Raw genomic sequence first — 17,090 nt, 5'->3', positions numbered from 1 at the left:
ACTCTCTAAGATCTAGAGTTAAATTAATCGAATTAATATTTGAATTTAGAGTGAAAGTCATATTATTTGTATTTACTAAACTCATCCGATCCAATAGCTTATCCAGTTTGATTTCATATAACCATACTAAGATAAGGATAATGCTGGTTGTGTTGCGTCAAACTCAACAAATATATATAAATATGTTATTAAATTTCATAGTGATTGTCTGGTGGTGGTCAAACGACGATATCGCCGTTCTTGACTCAGCCCTACTCAAATACCGTTTGAGATTTTCCTGGCGACCATATGCAGTACCTCGGTAAGTAACATTTTGACTGTGGGAAGAGATAACTTGAGCAAACTTAAAATTTAAGATGATTTAAGTGGTGTTTTAGGATTTTTATTTTGTTCCATTTTAAGTGATGTTCTCACTAATCTAAGTAGAATTTAATATGATTTGAATTTTATGACCAATTATAAAATACTGTACATTTTTATTATTGGTTAAACTAATTTTATTTAATGTATTTTTATGTTACCAAGATAAACTACATAAAAATATGTGTTTTCTTAATTTATGTGCAAGAACCTAAAACATCACATAAAGTGGAACAGAGAGAGTAATACATAATTAAAAATAGAAATGATAACAAACGTTATTTGAAAATTTATTAAACAAGTGGACTTCAGTGATTTAGATGATTTGAAAATGTTTTTTTTTTTTGAGAAAGGGCCTAAAATGACTCTTTTGAAACTATAAATTTTATTTGAAATTTCTTAGTACAATATAAAAATTCAAATCCTACGATTCTAAAAGGGATTCTATAATTTTGTAAAAAAATAAAAATCATAAAACTTCTCTAATTTATTCAAAATCTCATTAGACTTAAATTCTTCAAAATTAAGTATTGAACACACCCAATCTGTATTGTACAAATCAGTCCTGTCACTTTCGTTCAAATAAACACGTCACAAGTCGATCCTAAAGGCTAAAAAGCCTAAAAGTAATAACCCCTCTAACAATAACAATTAACATTTCACTTTTCTCTCATTAATGGCGTCCTTAATCTGTTAGAAAAAAATTGAAAAAACGATTAGTTTGAAGTATAAAAGCGGAACTAATTAATCCATGCAGAAGCCGACGAAAAAAAAACACGTGGCGAATATACATGTACGGCCCATTCAGACATAAACTCATAAACTCATAAAAATAAAACAGAAGCAAAAAAGGAGCGGTTTGAGTTGAAAATAAGCCGGCGCGTACTCGTCAACGTAAACGCGCGTGGTGTGTGTTTTCGCTGTTTCTCTAACGTTGTGTGATCTGAGAGTTGCGGTTGAAGAGAATCGTTGATCGGGATAGTAATGGTGAAGGAGACGGAGTACTACGATGTCCTCGGCGTTAGCCCCACAGCTACGGAGGCTCAGATTAAGAAAGCTTACTACATCAAGGTCTTTTCTCCCTTCTTTTTTTTTCTTTCTAAAATCGAATCTCTGGATCTAGATTCGAATCTGGGGAGACTCTGGCTCGGGTTACAGGATGGATGAGTATATAATAAGCTTCTTGTTGCCCTCTGTGAAGGATTGAATCCGATGATTATAAGCTTAAGAGCTCAGTGTCTATCGAAATGATGATTGTTGGGGGCTTGTTTTGTTTTTTTCTACAGGCACGTCAAGTACATCCAGATAAGAATCCTAATGATCCTCAGGCTGCTCATAATTTCCAGGCAAGTTTAGATTTTTGAGTGTTGGGAGTGGTGACATTGAAGATTTTAACATAGAGGATGATGTCTCTTGCGTTGTGTATTATATGCTATAACCATGCTTACTTGTTATGAGCAATTGTAGTTTCATCTCATTGTTTTATTGAGCAGGAACTGATTTTTCCATCTTTTAGATCTTGGAATGTTTGATTTGGTAACTTAAGAGAGATTCCTTTTGTGTTTAGTGTTTTGCTTTGCATGGTCTAGTTAGTTATTATCATACTCATAAAAGCATATGAGCAGGACAGGACTAACAATGACATAATTTTTGAGGGGAATCAGCATAGTTCGTGATTTGCTTTTCTTCTTTGGTGACTCTGTTTAGATGAGATTTTTGAAAACATGAGTTGTTGTACAGGTGTTAGGAGAGGCCTACCAAGTACTGAGTGATCCAGGACAACGTCAGGCCTATGACACAAGCGGGAAGGCAGGGATTTCAACGTTAGTGTCTTTCTTGTTCTTTCTTCTGATAGTCTCCACTCTCCAGTGATTCGCTGTTTGCATCATTGGAGTTTGCTGACATGGATCTTTTCATCAAGTAATTTGGTCGTTTCCCCAGTACTTACTTGTGGTGTTCATTATTGCAGTGAGATAATTGATCCCGCGGCAATATTTGCTATGCTTTTTGGGAGTGAACTTTTCGAAGAGTACATAGGACAGCTTGCTATGGCATCAATGGCTTCACTTGATATCCTCTCTGAAGGGGATCAGATTGATACTAAAAAGATCATTGAAAAAATGAGGGTATAAACTTATATCATCTACAATATGTCCTGCTTAAGAAAAGCCACCGTCATTCCTACAACTATGTACATCAATCATAAAACAGGAGAAAGCATATCTGAGTTTTCTTACATTTTTCTATTGATAAATTTAAACATCTGTTCCTGAGAGAGAGTTGTTTAGATTATTCGTAATTTATTAAGCATGTTAGATTGCTTTTGGTTTCAGGCTGTTCAGAAAGAGAGAGAAGACAAGCTTGCTCAGATTCTCAAGGACCGCCTCAACCTATACGTGACGAACAAAGACGAATTTATCAGCAATGCTGAAGCTGAAGTAACCAAACTCTCAAATGCAGGTAACATGTTATGTAGCATATTTCTCATTCGATCAATGCCATAACTATTATTAAAAATCAGACATACCTCTTCCTGTATCTATTCTTCAACAGCATACGGTGTGGAGATGCTGAACACAATCGGATATATATACGTAAGACAAGCGGCGAAAGAGCTGGGGAAGAAAGCTATATACCTCGGTGTACCATTTGTTGCTGAATGGTTTAGGACGAAAGGTCACTTCATCAAATCCCAAGTTACAGCTGCAACAGGTTAGTGACTAAAGGCAGAACATGGACTCTTCTCTTAGGTAGAAACATGTAGGGACTTTTATTTTTTTTCCTGGCTGTTTTTCTATCGTCCTAGGTGCATATGCTTTATTCCAGCTGCAAGAGGAAATGAAAAGGCAGCTAAGTGCTGAAGGCAACTATACTGAGAAGGAACTTGAAGAGTACATGAAGTCCCATAAGAAAGTGATGATTGATTCTTTGTGGAAACTCAATGTTGCTGATATCGAAAACACTCTCTCCCGTGTTTGTGAGCTGGTATAGTTGCTCACTATTTTTAGCTGCTTGCTTTAGCATCTTGGTCCAGTTTCTTTGTTGCAACTACTTTATGATTTTTTATCTTTGTCTCAGGTTCTTCAAGATCCCACTGCCAAGAGAGAAGAGCTTCGTGCAAGGGCAAAGGGATTAAAAACTTTGGGGAAGATCTTCCAGGTTATTCTTTTTTTGGTATTAGTTCAAAATATTCCTTGGAGAAATAAGAAGGAAGTACTGATTTAAAAAAAAAAAAACTCTTTTTAACTTTCCGGTCATGTAGAAGAACAAGTTGACCAGTGAGAGTGATCCTTTAGTAAGAGCCGAGCTTGACAAAATAAACGGAAATGGTCAAGACCGTGATGCATCCACCTCACCAAAATCCCATGAAGCATCTCATTCTACATTTGGGCCTCAGGTACAATCTCCTTCCTCTTCTTGTTTACAGTCCATCTACTTACACACACAATGTGCATCTTGCTAGCATCATATCAAACATAACCATGTTTCACACACAGTGAGAAACAGCTTCGTTTTTTGTATTGTATAGAGAGATTAAAGAATGACCAGTAGATGTCAAAATGATGTGTTGACCAATATCATTGTTATTGCCCCACTCATGAAAATGCAATTTATTGTAGGAACCGCAAAGCCCTTATGTGGAAGCACCGAAGCTTGGAGATGACCAATTCGACCATTACTTCCCAAGGCCCGCACCGCCTCCAGGCGCACAGAGACGCTCTTAAACCTTGCAAATGAATTATTCAGATAAAGAGATTACTAGAGGTAATCTCCCTTTTGTGCTATATATATTATATATAATATTTACAAAATTTCAAATATTATGCATTTTGATATACTTGCAATTGCAAGTCGGTGGTGCAACATTATGTAATTTTGTTATTTGTTAGTAGAAGAAATGATTGGATGTTTGAAAGCACGGCAAGTTATCATATTCGAGTATGTATAATGATTGTTTTTTGTTTTTCTTTTGAAAATATATCTATGATGATGCTTGGATTGGAGATCATGTGGTGTGATTCTTATTTTGATTATACACATGTATATATATAGATATATGTAAATAACCTTTTTAAGAAATACAAGTACAAGTCGAGATAAATGTAACAAGAAGTAGTATTCCCCATCGGACTCAGAGATATTTTTAGTTTCAAATTTAGATCTGTTTTTTTTTTTTAAAAGATGCTCGGAAATTTGTTTAAAATTAAAAAAAAAAGAAAAAAAAAATTGGTGGGGTAGGCTAGTGTTTTCGGATATTTGAAACATTTATCATAGAAATAGATTCGCCATCTATAATGTAGTTTAGCTGTGGACGTTAGACTAAAGAAAATTAAAGGATGCATGAAAGTAACGAGAAGATCGAAAATTAAACACATAGGAAACGAATTTGTTTGGGTAATTAATTAACAAATGTTCCAAAAACGGAAGAAAGAAAGAGGTCAAATACTGCAAAACGACAGGCGTCAACATTTAATTAAGGCCAGAGATGGTAATTAATTAAATTATAAATAATAAGAAAAAGCGTCGAAAGGAAAGGACGCATCACTCAGTGGACGAAGAAGAGAAGAGATACCCATAGACAGACACTGACACGCCATTTCTCCAGATCTCTTCTTCTTCCTCCTTCCTCCCACCATTTTCTGCAGAATAATAAACCGAGATCCAGATCTCGTCAAACCGGATCTGATTAGTGGTGGTGTTGTTGATCCAATTCCAATTTTAATACGATGGAGAAGGCAGAGAGCGAGAAGAAGGCATCGTCCGTGTCGGACGTCGGCGCATGGGCAATGAACGTGACGAGCTCCGTCGGGATCATCATGGCTAATAAACAGCTCATGTCTTCCTCTGGCTACGCCTTCACCTTCGGTTCGATCTCACGGATCTCTCTCTCTATCTCCCTATCATTCTCATGGATCTCTCTCTCTCTCTCTCTCTCTCTCATTATTGTGTAAATTGATTTTTTCAATCTCAGCGACAACTCTGACTGGATTCCACTTCGCTCTAACCGCACTCGTCGGCATGGTCTCGAACGCCACAGGCTTATCCGCATCCAAGCACGTCCCTCTCTGGGAGCTTCTCTGGTTCTCCCTCGTCGCCAACACCTCCATCGCCGCTATGAATTTCAGCCTCATGCTCAACTCCGTTGGCTTCTACCAGGTACTTTCCGATTGCATCATCACTGTTGATTTGATTCGGGAAGCTAATTTATTAAAAATCTAATGATTCTTGTTTTCTGGAATCTTTTTAGATTTCGAAACTGAGCATGATTCCGGTTGTATGCGTGATGGAATGGATCCTCCATAACAAGCATTACTCGAGAGAGGTCAAGGCCTCTGTCATGGTTGTTGTTGTTGGCGTTGGGATCTGTACTGTTACTGATGTTAAGGTTAATGCTAAAGGTTTCATCTGTGCTTCCACTGCCATTTTCTCCACCTCTCTCCAGCAGATTGTAAGATCTCTGATTATAAGAATTATCATTAGTGTTTTTGTTATTTGTTTTGTTCATGATTCTGGGAGATTAACATGTTATAGCATGTTTAAGTGTTACTCTGATAAGTTTATCTTCTCTGGAACACAGTCAATAGGCTCGCTTCAGAAGAAGTACTCAATTGGATCATTCGAGTTGCTGAGCAAGACTGCTCCAATCCAAGCTCTTTCACTCCTCATTTTCGGTCCATTTGTTGACTATTTCTTGAGCGGCAGATTCATTACTACTTACAAGATGACTTACGGTGCCATTGTAAGTAACTTTCTAAAATAGGATCCAAAACTAAACTTTGCTTAACAGTTGACACACACATACATATATGCAGTTCTGCATACTTCTCTCCTGCGCATTGGCGGTGTTCTGCAACATAAGCCAATACCTCTGCATCGGGAGATTCTCTGCCACCTCATTCCAAGTTCTTGGTCACATGAAAACGGTCTGCGTCCTGACACTAGGATGGCTTATCTTTGACTCCGAGATGACGTTCAAGAACGTAGCGGGGATGTTCTTAGCCGTGGTGGGGATGGTGATTTACAGCTGGGCGGTCGAGTTGGATAAACAGAGAAACACCAAAGCCACGCCGCACGGTAAGAACAGTATGACGGAAGATGAGATTAGGCTTCTCAAAGAAGGAATAGAACATATGGATTTAGAAGACATGGAGCTTGGAGATACCAAAGCATAAATCAATCTCGTCAAGACAAAATGGTTTTTTTCTTTTTTGGTTTTTTTTTTCTTCTTTTATGTTTTGCCGTTTCATTTGTATTATTGTCTCAGAAGAACCTTAATTTGTTGAGCTCTCTCCTCTGCAGAGCACATTCTCTATGTTTCTATAGAAATATGTTTTTTCTGCTTTTTTGCATTATATTTACATTTTCTATTTATTCTTTATTTCGCTTTCATTTGTATTATGAATTTATGATTTGAGTAAAATGCAATAAACACCATAATGTGCATATTACTAGCAGAGCATTGTTTCAAATAAAAAAAGTGAACAACATCCATTACAAGACCGTAAGTAAAACTACGAGGTTACAAAGCCCTTTAAACATGTATATCTAGATTCCATTCAGTGTGACCACAACTTTGCGTGCTGTTGGGGCATCACGGTGTTCACACAGCCATATTCCCTGCCAGGTTCCCATGCCAAGTTTTCCTTTCGTTATTGGGATTCTGCAGAGACAACAAAAGCATTATCAAGTGAATATCCCACAATAAATTTGTACAACACACAGGATTGTGACTCACGTAAGCTGACATCCAAACATCGAAGATTTGATATGAGCTGGCATGTCATCTGGACCTGCAATGATTTTTACATAAATTCAATTCTCAACACATTGAGGTTTCGTGATATGAGCAAGATAAAGGAACAGCTTCCAGTTTGAATGGAAACAAACAAAGAATGGTAAATGGTAAACTAACCTTCCATGGTATGCCTCCAAGGAGCTGATCTCCCCTGAAATTGCAAACGAGAAAAATGTGATTTAATTCAGAGCACAAAAGAGAGGATATTGACAAGGCCGCAGAGAAAATACCTCAGGAACAATGGTGTTCAAGAAAGTCTCAGTATCAGCCTGAACATCTGGATCATAATTCTCATTGATTGTAAGAGAAGCACTTGTGTGTTGTACTTCTCCCAACAAAAAATCCAAACTTTAATTCAGCAAAAATAAGACCAGAAGCTGAGAGACATTACACAAAAAAAGAAGAAAACTTACAGAAGACATGAGCAAGACCACAGTTGAAACCCGACAGATCTTGTCCAATTTCCTTCAGAATCTGTTTCAGAAAAAAAAAAAAAAAAGAACTCACAAATCTTAAACGAAATCAAAATCAGAACAGATAAACCAAACACGAGTCGAATCACTCGAAGAAACCTTAGAAGTGATGAGATGACATCCACGTCGTTGAGGTGGAAGAGTGATGGTTTTCTGAGCCCACTTTGGACCACCAGAGGGACTCGCCATGGAACCTCGATCGGTTGCTGGATTCGCTGGAGTGAAGACCGATCTGACACGTAGAGCAGGAGGAACAACACCAGAGAAGAAGATCATCGAGCTCTGCATAGCTTTTGTTTCTCTCTTAAGCCCAAATAACAATGGCCGACAACAATACTCCAATCCCGAACCAAAAGAATCTCTACCGAAAGGGCCTTTCACTTTCACTATCGTCGCCACTCATTTTTTCTTTCACTTCTGGGCCTTAGAATTATTCGTGTGGCTATATTATCCATATGTTAAAACGGCGTGTAGTTCCATTCTCCTTTAGTTGAATCAAACTACGTTCCGTTTTTTTATGTACATTTCGCTGCTTTACATTTATAGAGAAGAAGAATCATGTCCATCTTGATGATTCTTCAATAAGTACGGACGGGGCATGTCGTTATGCATTTCTTTAACAAAATTTAGAAGACCTGTACAATTCTAGCCAACCGTACGTAAGTTAATTTGTAAAGACAAGAATAATAAGAGAACAAGTATGATTGGTAAAATCGTACAGAATCTAACAATAAGTATGACGATTTTTTGTTCTTATTCTACATAAAGATGGTGAGAGACCAGTGTCTCATGTTTTCATTTTTTGGTTAGTTTGTAATTGTATTAAGAGATTTATTTGGATAAGAACAAATAAATGAAGGAAAAATAGATTGGTGAGAATGTAGCAAGTATTACTACAAATCACACAACCTTCCTAATCATAGTTTCATTTTCGACGTGTGGTCCGTTGGCTCAGGCCAATGAATGCCCCTTCAATTGCGGCACCACTCTTAATATTTGGACCCAAAAAGTATGGAGTTTCCACTAAATTTAAGATAGCTGCAACTTCCTATGCACGACTTAGATATGATTTTACAAGGGCGAGTTTAGTTGAGTAAAATGTCAACCTACTTTGCTAATCAACGGTCTTAATAAATATATCATCTCACTAGTGAACTATTTACATTCAGTTTTCTTGAACTAATCAGAATCCTTACTATACTCCCTGCTCTTTTGAGTCTTTGACTATACGATGCAAATAGGTGATTTTATAAATATCGTTGATTATATGCATATTGTAAGAAATAATTTATATTTCAGATTTAGAGCCGGCAAGTCTGACAAATCTAAAGCAAGATAATTAAGCCGTACTGGACCAAAGTAACACTGCCTTTCTCTGTCAATATTTAAGTATTTAGATTACTCTTATTCGTATTTCTATCAATCGTGATAAAGTTTGTAATAATAATATACCAAAGCAACTATATCAATATCACGTTGATCTAGTCAAGTAAGAGATTTGTCATATAGTTATATAATGTTCTTTTAAATATTTGTCATATTCTTTATATTAAATATTCTGTCAAATACTTGTCACTTTCTTTAGATAATGATACTTAATGATGCTATTATTGATGTATGATGATGATCGACAGTATGATATGACTTTTTTGTTAAGCTAATATAACTTGTCTTATGGCCGGAAAATCATAGTTCAAAACCTAAACTAATCTTGGATATATACAACCCATGCGGTGACTAGGCCTAGCGGTACATGAATTAGGATCCGGCCTCCGGTTGCACATGATAACTAACACATCAATTACACTAATACAAACCGTAAATGTTCTGACAAACATGATATTATTGTATATCCGCATTTTTATTTAATAGTGAGAAAAGGGAACAATGGGGACGAGAGTACACGTGACATTAGACTAAAGGAGATAGGTTGTGGAGCCACTATGTTTATATGTTAGGGTTTATATTGTAAGTTTGTAACCTCGTGTGCATCTCCCATTTCTCTATTGCTTCTCATCCATCCTTCTTTTTAATGTATTCCCTTCTTTTTCTATTATTTAATCAGTACTACATTTTCAGAAATAGAATCTTAAGGATTTTGAGAACCGATAATGGAGAACAAGAAAGTCAGACAAACAGTACTATCTCACACAAAAAGGAGACCAGAGAACATATCAATATGACTATATAAGAGTCTCACATATACACCTTGCTGGATATCACCATTGTGCATGGCTCTGTCATTTTGTGGGACGTCGGCTTCTATACAATTATACTAAAGTAGTTTTCCTTGATTAGTAATTTGGTCTTAATCGATATTTTGGTGCATGAATGTATTTCATGATATCATTAATGGGAGAGTGTCTCTATTCTTTCTGAAGTATTATGTGAAATATTTAGCTTCGTTTAATTAATTTTGCGTGGGGAATAATTCCGTGGTTTAATACTGGTTTTCTTTGTTTGTACATGTTGAAAGTTCTTGACTACATTCTATGAACAGCACAACACAACAAAATATCTGATAATCAGCTAGAGCGTGCGTCTGTATTATAATGTTTTCTTGTTTGTCATTCGATCCCAGTCTTAAATTATTGTATCAAATCAAAGATTCAAATAACAAAAAGGGAATGCGTTTTGTTTTTTAAAACATTATAAATAAAGGGAATGAGTTGAACGACGTTGAAATGAAGCTCGGTGCGATCAAAGAGACAAGTAAACAAAAACAAAAGCAAAAGCAAAAAGAGGTCCGACATTGGCACTGATTTGGAACCGAACCAAACTCCGAAGCTAAAACTAAGACACACAATCTTGTGGTTCTCTGTCTGGTCTCAATCGCACACTGCTTTAGCATGGAAGTTCACGAGGCACCGTACGTGCAATTGACATGACTGACTGTGTACCTTGGAATTTTCAAGGAATTAGTAATTACAAGATAAATACTTGAAAAAATACTCGAACCATGGTAAACCGGTTTAGTTTGTAACTATCTGGCCCCCTTTGGTAACCTATGGAATGGTTAAATCACGTTTAGAAATAAGATTCAACGGTGTTCGAAAAAAAAAAAGATTCCACAAATATTTTTCCACAACTTAATTTTTGACAATTCTTTCAAATAGTCTTTTTATTAATTTTTGTCATAAAATAGCACTTAAAAATAAAATTATCTTTTTATTTTGAAGTTTTAGTATTTATTTTTTATTTCAAACTCCATCCCCAAAATTCATCTCTTAACTTTAAACTCTAAATCTATATTATTTAATCCAAATGATATAAATGTATATTTTACTCTTTAATAAAACATTGTTTTGTCATTTTTCTCTTTGAATGTTATTTTGTGAAGATAAACTAAAAAGGGATATCCAATAAAATTTCTACTTAATTTTATTTTTTGCATTTTAATTATTTTCAAAATTTTGTGATTAAACGATATTTACTCTTTGCTTAATTAATAAAAAGTGTTACGAATGAACCGAGTCAAGAAAGGTACCTTCCTTTAAATTTAATCTACATAAATTATCAATAGCTTCTTCTTTTTAAAATCTAGCACCTCAAAAAAGCTTTACCAATAAAATTAGCAACTCCAGGTAAAAGTTAAGTCTATAATTATATCAAATAACAAAAAAAAAGTAAATTAGATTTATGGAGAGAAAATTGAGAGAAATAGGAGGAGAAAATAGAAGAGAGGGATTAGTTTTTGGTAGTTACTGAATTTGTGTTTTGGTTATTTGTTCTAATTTTCCTATTTTATTTGCAGTTTAAATTTATTACTTCTATAAGACCAACATTTTTAAAGAATAATATATATAGCTTTTTTAAATGTGATATTTATTTGGCGTCGCCTTTAACTGATTTTAAGAGATTTACACAATCTTAGAGCATCTCAAGCACTCTTAATTTTGAAATTTCTCAAACTCTATATTTAAAGTTTTAAAATGTTTTTCTTCAAAAATATAATTTTGAAACTAATTTCAAATACATTATGGTCATTATATTTGTGACAACTAATATAAGCTCATAAAACTTTGATAAATAACTAACACATATATAAAAATATTACATAAATATTAATTAATAAATGCTTACAATAAAATATTAAACTAGAAATAGAAATGCATAGTTAAATATTAAACTATAACCAAAATATCACATTATTCCACAAAAATTATTTCTATAATTTATTTTTAAAAAGGTAAAAAGGAAAATAAAATATTACTAAAAACTTAGCTTCTATTGGTGATATATTAATAATCGTGAGTACATTCATTCTGAACAAGAAAGAATCGTACAAAAAGATGCCAAGAACAACAACAACAACAATCATCTTCAGTTATACAAAATTTGTTTGAAAAATAGTTTGAAGATTTTGGATCTTCCAGAACAAATTTATAAAATTATTAGTGTTGTTGTAATATTTAAACTTCTATAATAATTATGTTTTCATGTACTTTTCTAAATTTTTTTTATTAAGTTTGTTTTGTAATATTTTTGTTGTCTTATATTACTTTTAAAATATTATAAAGCTTGTTTAAACTTTTTAATTACTTTTATAAACTTAAATTTATAGAAATTAGTCTGACATTTAAGATCATAAATTTTTTAAGATCAAAATAGAAAATATTTAATAATTATAAATAGAATATGTAATTGTAATTATCAAAATGCAAATAAAAAGATGAAATTTCAAATTTGAAGTTTTTTTTAATTTTACAATCTACATGAGCTAAGACAAGAATCTTTTAATAATATAACCACACCATACTGAATCTCACGATCTCAAAAGAAATATACTAAGCTCCTGTCCATAACTACCACCAGGATTCATCATATGAAACGATTCAGAGTCGCTCGACCCAGTGACTCGCTCGAACTTCGCTCTCAGGTAAAGCGTCTGCTCCTTCTCATCCAACGGCACAGCTCCAGCTCCGACCGAAACAGACTGCATCATCTTTAAGAAAACGGCGTCGTTCTCCGTCACCTTTCTCCTCACAGCAGACCCCATCTTCCTTCCGTTGCAGTACATGGACCACACAGGAACGTCAAAGATCGACGACACTCGACTGTTGCTGCTGTTTGTGCTTCGACGACGGTCGCACTCGAGGGCTATGCGTAGAACACCTGCTTGATCCATCTCTTTGGCTAAGGCTGCCGTGGGAACAGCTAGTTCAAGGAGGAGAAGCGGAGAAGATCCAACGGCGGCGTCCTGGAGACAGAAACTGACTCTTCCACGACGGTGTCCGAAGAAAGTTCCACTAACTATGCTATTACTATGGGAGGAAGAGGAGGTGGAGTGGTCTGAAGAGGAAGATGATGATGAAGCAGAGGAAGAGACTGAAACGGTGTCGTTTTGGGTTGAAGGAGAAGGTTGTTGGTAGGTGCAACAGTATGGGAGCATGCATTCGATGAATGAACGGAGAGTTCTCCGGTGACGGAGTTCACTAGCGCAGTCGACGGTAGTCGCAGTGTTTATGGTTTGCATGTGATGAGGATGATGACCTCTTTGCTTTCCTAAATCAACCATAGTTCTCATGGTTATTTCACTCTTTTCTTTTTTTGAGGTATTAAGTTGAGAGGGAAATTAAAGAAGAAGATAATATTGTTATCTTTGGTATGAAGAAGAAGAGCAAGATTGGTGACATATATGTATAGGTAGATGGTGGTGGTATGATCATGGAGAGTGGCGACTTTTCTTTGTTTAATTTCTTTTAATATATAATTATATTTTAGTAATACTTTATGTCTCTTTCATTCTTTAGTCTAGTGTAAATTTCTAATAAAACGAGAAAATCGAGCTTATTTGCATAATGGCAAAATCTCGTGGTTATTTGTGCATTTACCACAAGACCATCACGGTTTTTTTTATCAAATAACATCACGTTTTTTTTATCAAACAACATCACGGTTTAAATAGTAAGAAAATATGAAACATAAAGAAGGATCCTTCATTTGTTTGCTCATCAAGCCTAAAATTAAAAATGTACATTACCTCTTTAAAAAAAAGTTGATCTCTTATCATATCAATCTTAAATAATAGTTATAAAAAATACAGATGTAAAATCAATAAAATAAATTTGCATCAAAAGAATACCACATATATGGAAGGAGAATAGTGAAGACCTCGGCTCTTAACTAGGATTCTTAGATTGGACTAATAGACATTTATTAATTTTTTTAGATTTTTATTAAGAAAAACTAAAAATTGTTTCATTAATAAGATATATAAAAACCATTTAAAATAAAAAGAACGCCTCTCTCTCTCATCCTCTCTTATAGAGAGGTTCTCTCTCGTTTCCTTTCTTCTTTTTAGAGGTTGAGATAGTTTTGAGGGTGTGGGAGTTTGTTTAGCTAGAGTATTGACTGGCGTTTCTTGCTTTTTTTTACTCCGGCGGTGCGCTTCTCTTCTGGTGACCGTCCGGCTTATGACCCCGGCGTCGTTACTTTTTCTCAGGTGAGGCGGCCGACTTAAATATTCTGTTGGCGTTGTGTTGGCCTTGTTTCAAGGAGGAGATCTCGATCACGTGGTCCTGGTGAAAGAGGCGGTGGTGATGACGATGCATGCGTGGTACACGCATGTCATAGATGTGGTCCGGCGAGGAGCTGTATAGTGATACAGCGTCTATCTCCGGAGTTTGAGTTTCCGGCGCAATCCTATACCTCCAATACAGTCGTTGGGGGTGGATTCGTCGGCAAAGATGGTGGAGACGGTGATTCTCCGGTTTGGTTCTGGTGCGTTGCGAAGGAGCGGCGGTCTTTTGCTTTCTCCGGCGTTTGGTCTCCGTTTTAGTGGAAAGGAGACGCGTGTCTCGAACGGTGACCGGTTTGAACACGTGGGCTGGTACGGGAAGTGATCAGACACGTGGCTGGGTGTGCACCGTTTAGTCTGTGGGTTTGGGCGTGGTCCATTTCGTTTGCCCTAGTGTCGGGCTTGTTTTGTCGTTTGGGCCTTCGGGCTGGTTTGTATCGTTTGGGCTTGTCCCGGTTTTGTGTCTGTTCCTTTTTTTAATAAAATCTTTAGATGGAAAAAAAAAGATATATAAAAACCATTTTTTATCCGTAAAAATAAAAAATTAGTTAAATCATGAGTTAAAACAGTAGGTCAAAAAAGAAGAGAGAGAGAATAGAGCTCCGGCCGGCAGATGGGCTTTCATAGCCACCGCCGTTCCGGTGATATGGGTCCTTTTCCGTTTAGGTTTTCCAGTCGTTGCAAGGTAACGGCGTTAAAGAAAGAGGGAGTGGTTGTTTTTCCCAGATCGGTTGCCGGGAGGTGGAGGCTCAGCTAGCTCCGCCGTCGTTGGATCTTGTTTCCGGGGGGTGGAGGCTCCGCAGCTCTGCGTCGTCGGTATCAGTGGTCTTTGATTTTGAAGACGTTTTGGTTTCTCTTTGGCTCTGTGGGAGTCGATGTTGTTCTGTCGGGTTTATGTGAGATGGAGGCGGTGGTTAGGGTCCCCGGTTTATGTCTCCGTTCTGGTGTGCGCGGTGGTCGGATGAGCTCTTGAGTCGTTTGAAGACGCTCTCCGACGGAATATAGTTGGGTCTGTGCGTGGTAGCTTCGGAGCGCTAAGGTGAGATCTCGATCTATGTTGATCGATTGATTCTCTCTCTTTGGAAGGAGCTACGTGGTTGAAGGGGTAGAAGGCATAGAGGCATATGCACATTGTGGCCATTGAGACGCTGGCCCTGCATCGGAGCAGTCTTCTCCGGCGGTGGAATCGCAGCGGTCTCGGGGTTCGCGATGAGGGCGATTAGCGTTTGTCGGTGGAGAGTGTTTTTCCTGGGCTTGGGCCCGTTTTATTTAGTTGTCTTTTTATCTGGTCTGTGCATTTTTGGGCCCTAGATTTTTGTGTTTGGTATGGACTTGGGTCCTTTTAATATATCCCGGTTTGCGAAAATAAAAATAAAAATCATGAGTTAAATAACAAGACACTGTAGGAAGGAAGGTGCAGAAATGGGGTCTACGTGTCGTATGATAGAAGAGCGGGGCCCAACTGTTAATGCAGTATCCAATCGAACACCGAAGGGTGCGCGTGCGTCAGTCCATTTGACAGTTCCAACCATTTTCTCTTCTCTTTTTTTTAATATATTCAACTTTTTTTTTTGGGAGAATTACCAATTGTGACTCAAAACTTGGAGTCAAACCCAAAAGAGTACCCCAACTTGGGTCAAAGGCAAAAGTAACTTAAAAGGCTATTGAAATTACAACTATCTCCTTGTGAACAAACAAAAAAACGGATTTTTTTTTACGTTTCTACCCCTCGCAAGTCGTCTGTAAACAGACGACTTGAAAATAAGTCGTCCAGACGACTTTAAGTTAAGTCGTCTGGACAGTTATTCTTAAACATAATTTAAAAAATTTGTAAAAAATATTTTGATAAGTGAAAAATTGGAATTATGTAATTAACATATGTCTTAAGAGATATAAATTAATATATAACAAATTTCAATTGTTTTCAGCCCAGATGAGTGAAAGTAGTGAGTCATGATATTCTTTAGTTTATGTTTCATCAACATATTGTTGTAGTATTGTATGTGTTCTTAGGGTTAGATTTTGGAAAGCATTAAACCGTTTTTGAAAATTTTTAAAATTACCTAGGCGTGTTCGTTTCTGTGTATAGTAAACACTATTGAAGTATAATTTGATTTTATAACGTGGTTAGTAAGTTAATTTAGTCATTTTAGTTTAGGGGTTCATTTTAGGGTATTGGACGACTTAATATTTAGTCTTCTGTTCCCAGACGACTAAATATTAGGTCGTCTGATGTACATTATCAGCCAGAATAAGTCGTCTAAACCGGACCAAACCTTAAAGTTTACCAAATGTACTTTTAAAGCTAACCGGATTATTTACCCAATATATAAGGTGATTTTTTTTTTTTTTTCATTTTCCGCGAACAGAAAACCTAACAGTTCTCTCTCACCGACGCGATATCAAAGGCGATTCGAATTCCCACTATTTCGAACAACCATCGTCTCAATGTCGGCTATCTATCTCACTTCATTCTCACCGTTGTCGCCGCAGCTTCTTCTAACCTAGCGCCGCCGATTCCTCTAAACCCTAGCGCCCCGCTTCCACTATTTCCGAACAAACCGTCGCCCTCGCCACGTGCTCACCAACGTTCTCACCGCCGCTTACTCTAAACACTAGCTAGCACCGCCGTTTCTTCTAAACCCTAGCGCCGCCGCTTCTTCTAAACCCTAGCGCCGCCGCTTCTTCTCTGTAAACCGTAGCGCCGTTTCTCTGTAAACCCTAACGCCGGTAAGTCATCAAACTCGTGGAAAAGATGAACATAAAACGTTGTCTCTTTCAATTTACTCATTCTCACCGTTTCACGTTTATTTTTCAGATCTATAACCACAATGACGAGTACTCGAACTCCTTCTGCGACTAATCAGGTCCGCTTGAAATTTTTCTACTGGAAGACTTGTAAGTAAGTCGTCTGGAAAGTCTCAACCTGGACGACTTAGTA

The 17,090-nt window shown here is 36.6% G+C and overlaps 4 protein-coding genes across 4 annotated transcripts; 2 read left to right on the top strand and 2 right to left on the bottom strand.

Moving 5' to 3' along the window:
- The first annotated feature begins 1,193 nt into the window (after positions 1 to 1,193).
- LOC108833273 (chaperone protein dnaJ 10) lies at positions 1,194 to 4,369 on the top strand. Its single transcript, XM_018606702.2, has 10 exons — positions 1,194 to 1,431; positions 1,647 to 1,706; positions 2,101 to 2,183; positions 2,330 to 2,486; positions 2,694 to 2,820; positions 2,914 to 3,072; positions 3,167 to 3,345; positions 3,439 to 3,519; positions 3,623 to 3,757; positions 3,981 to 4,369. Exons 1-10 carry the CDS (start codon positions 1,345 to 1,347, stop codon positions 4,083 to 4,085), a joined length of 1,173 nt encoding a protein of 390 aa, XP_018462204.1. The 5' UTR covers positions 1,194 to 1,344; the 3' UTR covers positions 4,086 to 4,369.
- A 519-nt stretch (positions 4,370 to 4,888) lies between these two features.
- On the top strand, positions 4,889 to 6,703 carry LOC108833274 (UDP-rhamnose/UDP-galactose transporter 2). The gene is made up of 5 exons (XM_018606704.2): positions 4,889 to 5,226; positions 5,333 to 5,517; positions 5,609 to 5,809; positions 5,939 to 6,100; positions 6,174 to 6,703. The coding sequence occupies exons 1-5, from the start codon at positions 5,088 to 5,090 to the stop codon at positions 6,531 to 6,533; spliced, it is 1,047 nt and encodes a 348-aa protein (XP_018462206.1). The 5' UTR covers positions 4,889 to 5,087; the 3' UTR covers positions 6,534 to 6,703.
- An 85-nt stretch (positions 6,704 to 6,788) lies between these two features.
- On the bottom strand, positions 6,789 to 8,027 carry LOC108818840 (uncharacterized). Its single transcript, XM_018591786.2, has 6 exons — positions 7,729 to 8,027; positions 7,570 to 7,630; positions 7,387 to 7,481; positions 7,274 to 7,307; positions 7,097 to 7,151; positions 6,789 to 7,021 (listed from the first exon to the last, which is right to left on the bottom strand). Exons 1-6 carry the CDS (start codon positions 7,915 to 7,917, stop codon positions 6,907 to 6,909), a joined length of 549 nt encoding a protein of 182 aa, XP_018447288.2. The 5' UTR covers positions 7,918 to 8,027; the 3' UTR covers positions 6,789 to 6,906.
- A 4,261-nt stretch (positions 8,028 to 12,288) lies between these two features.
- LOC108819396 (protein MIZU-KUSSEI 1) lies at positions 12,289 to 13,284 on the bottom strand. The gene has a single exon (XM_018592419.2). The coding sequence runs from the start codon at positions 13,154 to 13,156 to the stop codon at positions 12,395 to 12,397; it is 762 nt and encodes a 253-aa protein (XP_018447921.1). The 5' UTR covers positions 13,157 to 13,284; the 3' UTR covers positions 12,289 to 12,394.
- Positions 13,285 to 17,090: the final 3,806 nt, after the last annotated feature.

This window comes from Raphanus sativus, chromosome 8, assembly GCF_000801105.2.
Source record: "Raphanus sativus cultivar WK10039 chromosome 8, ASM80110v3, whole genome shotgun sequence".
NCBI classification, from domain to species: Eukaryota; Viridiplantae; Streptophyta; class Magnoliopsida; order Brassicales; family Brassicaceae; genus Raphanus; species Raphanus sativus.
This window is presented reverse-complemented; position numbering and strand designations above follow the sequence as displayed.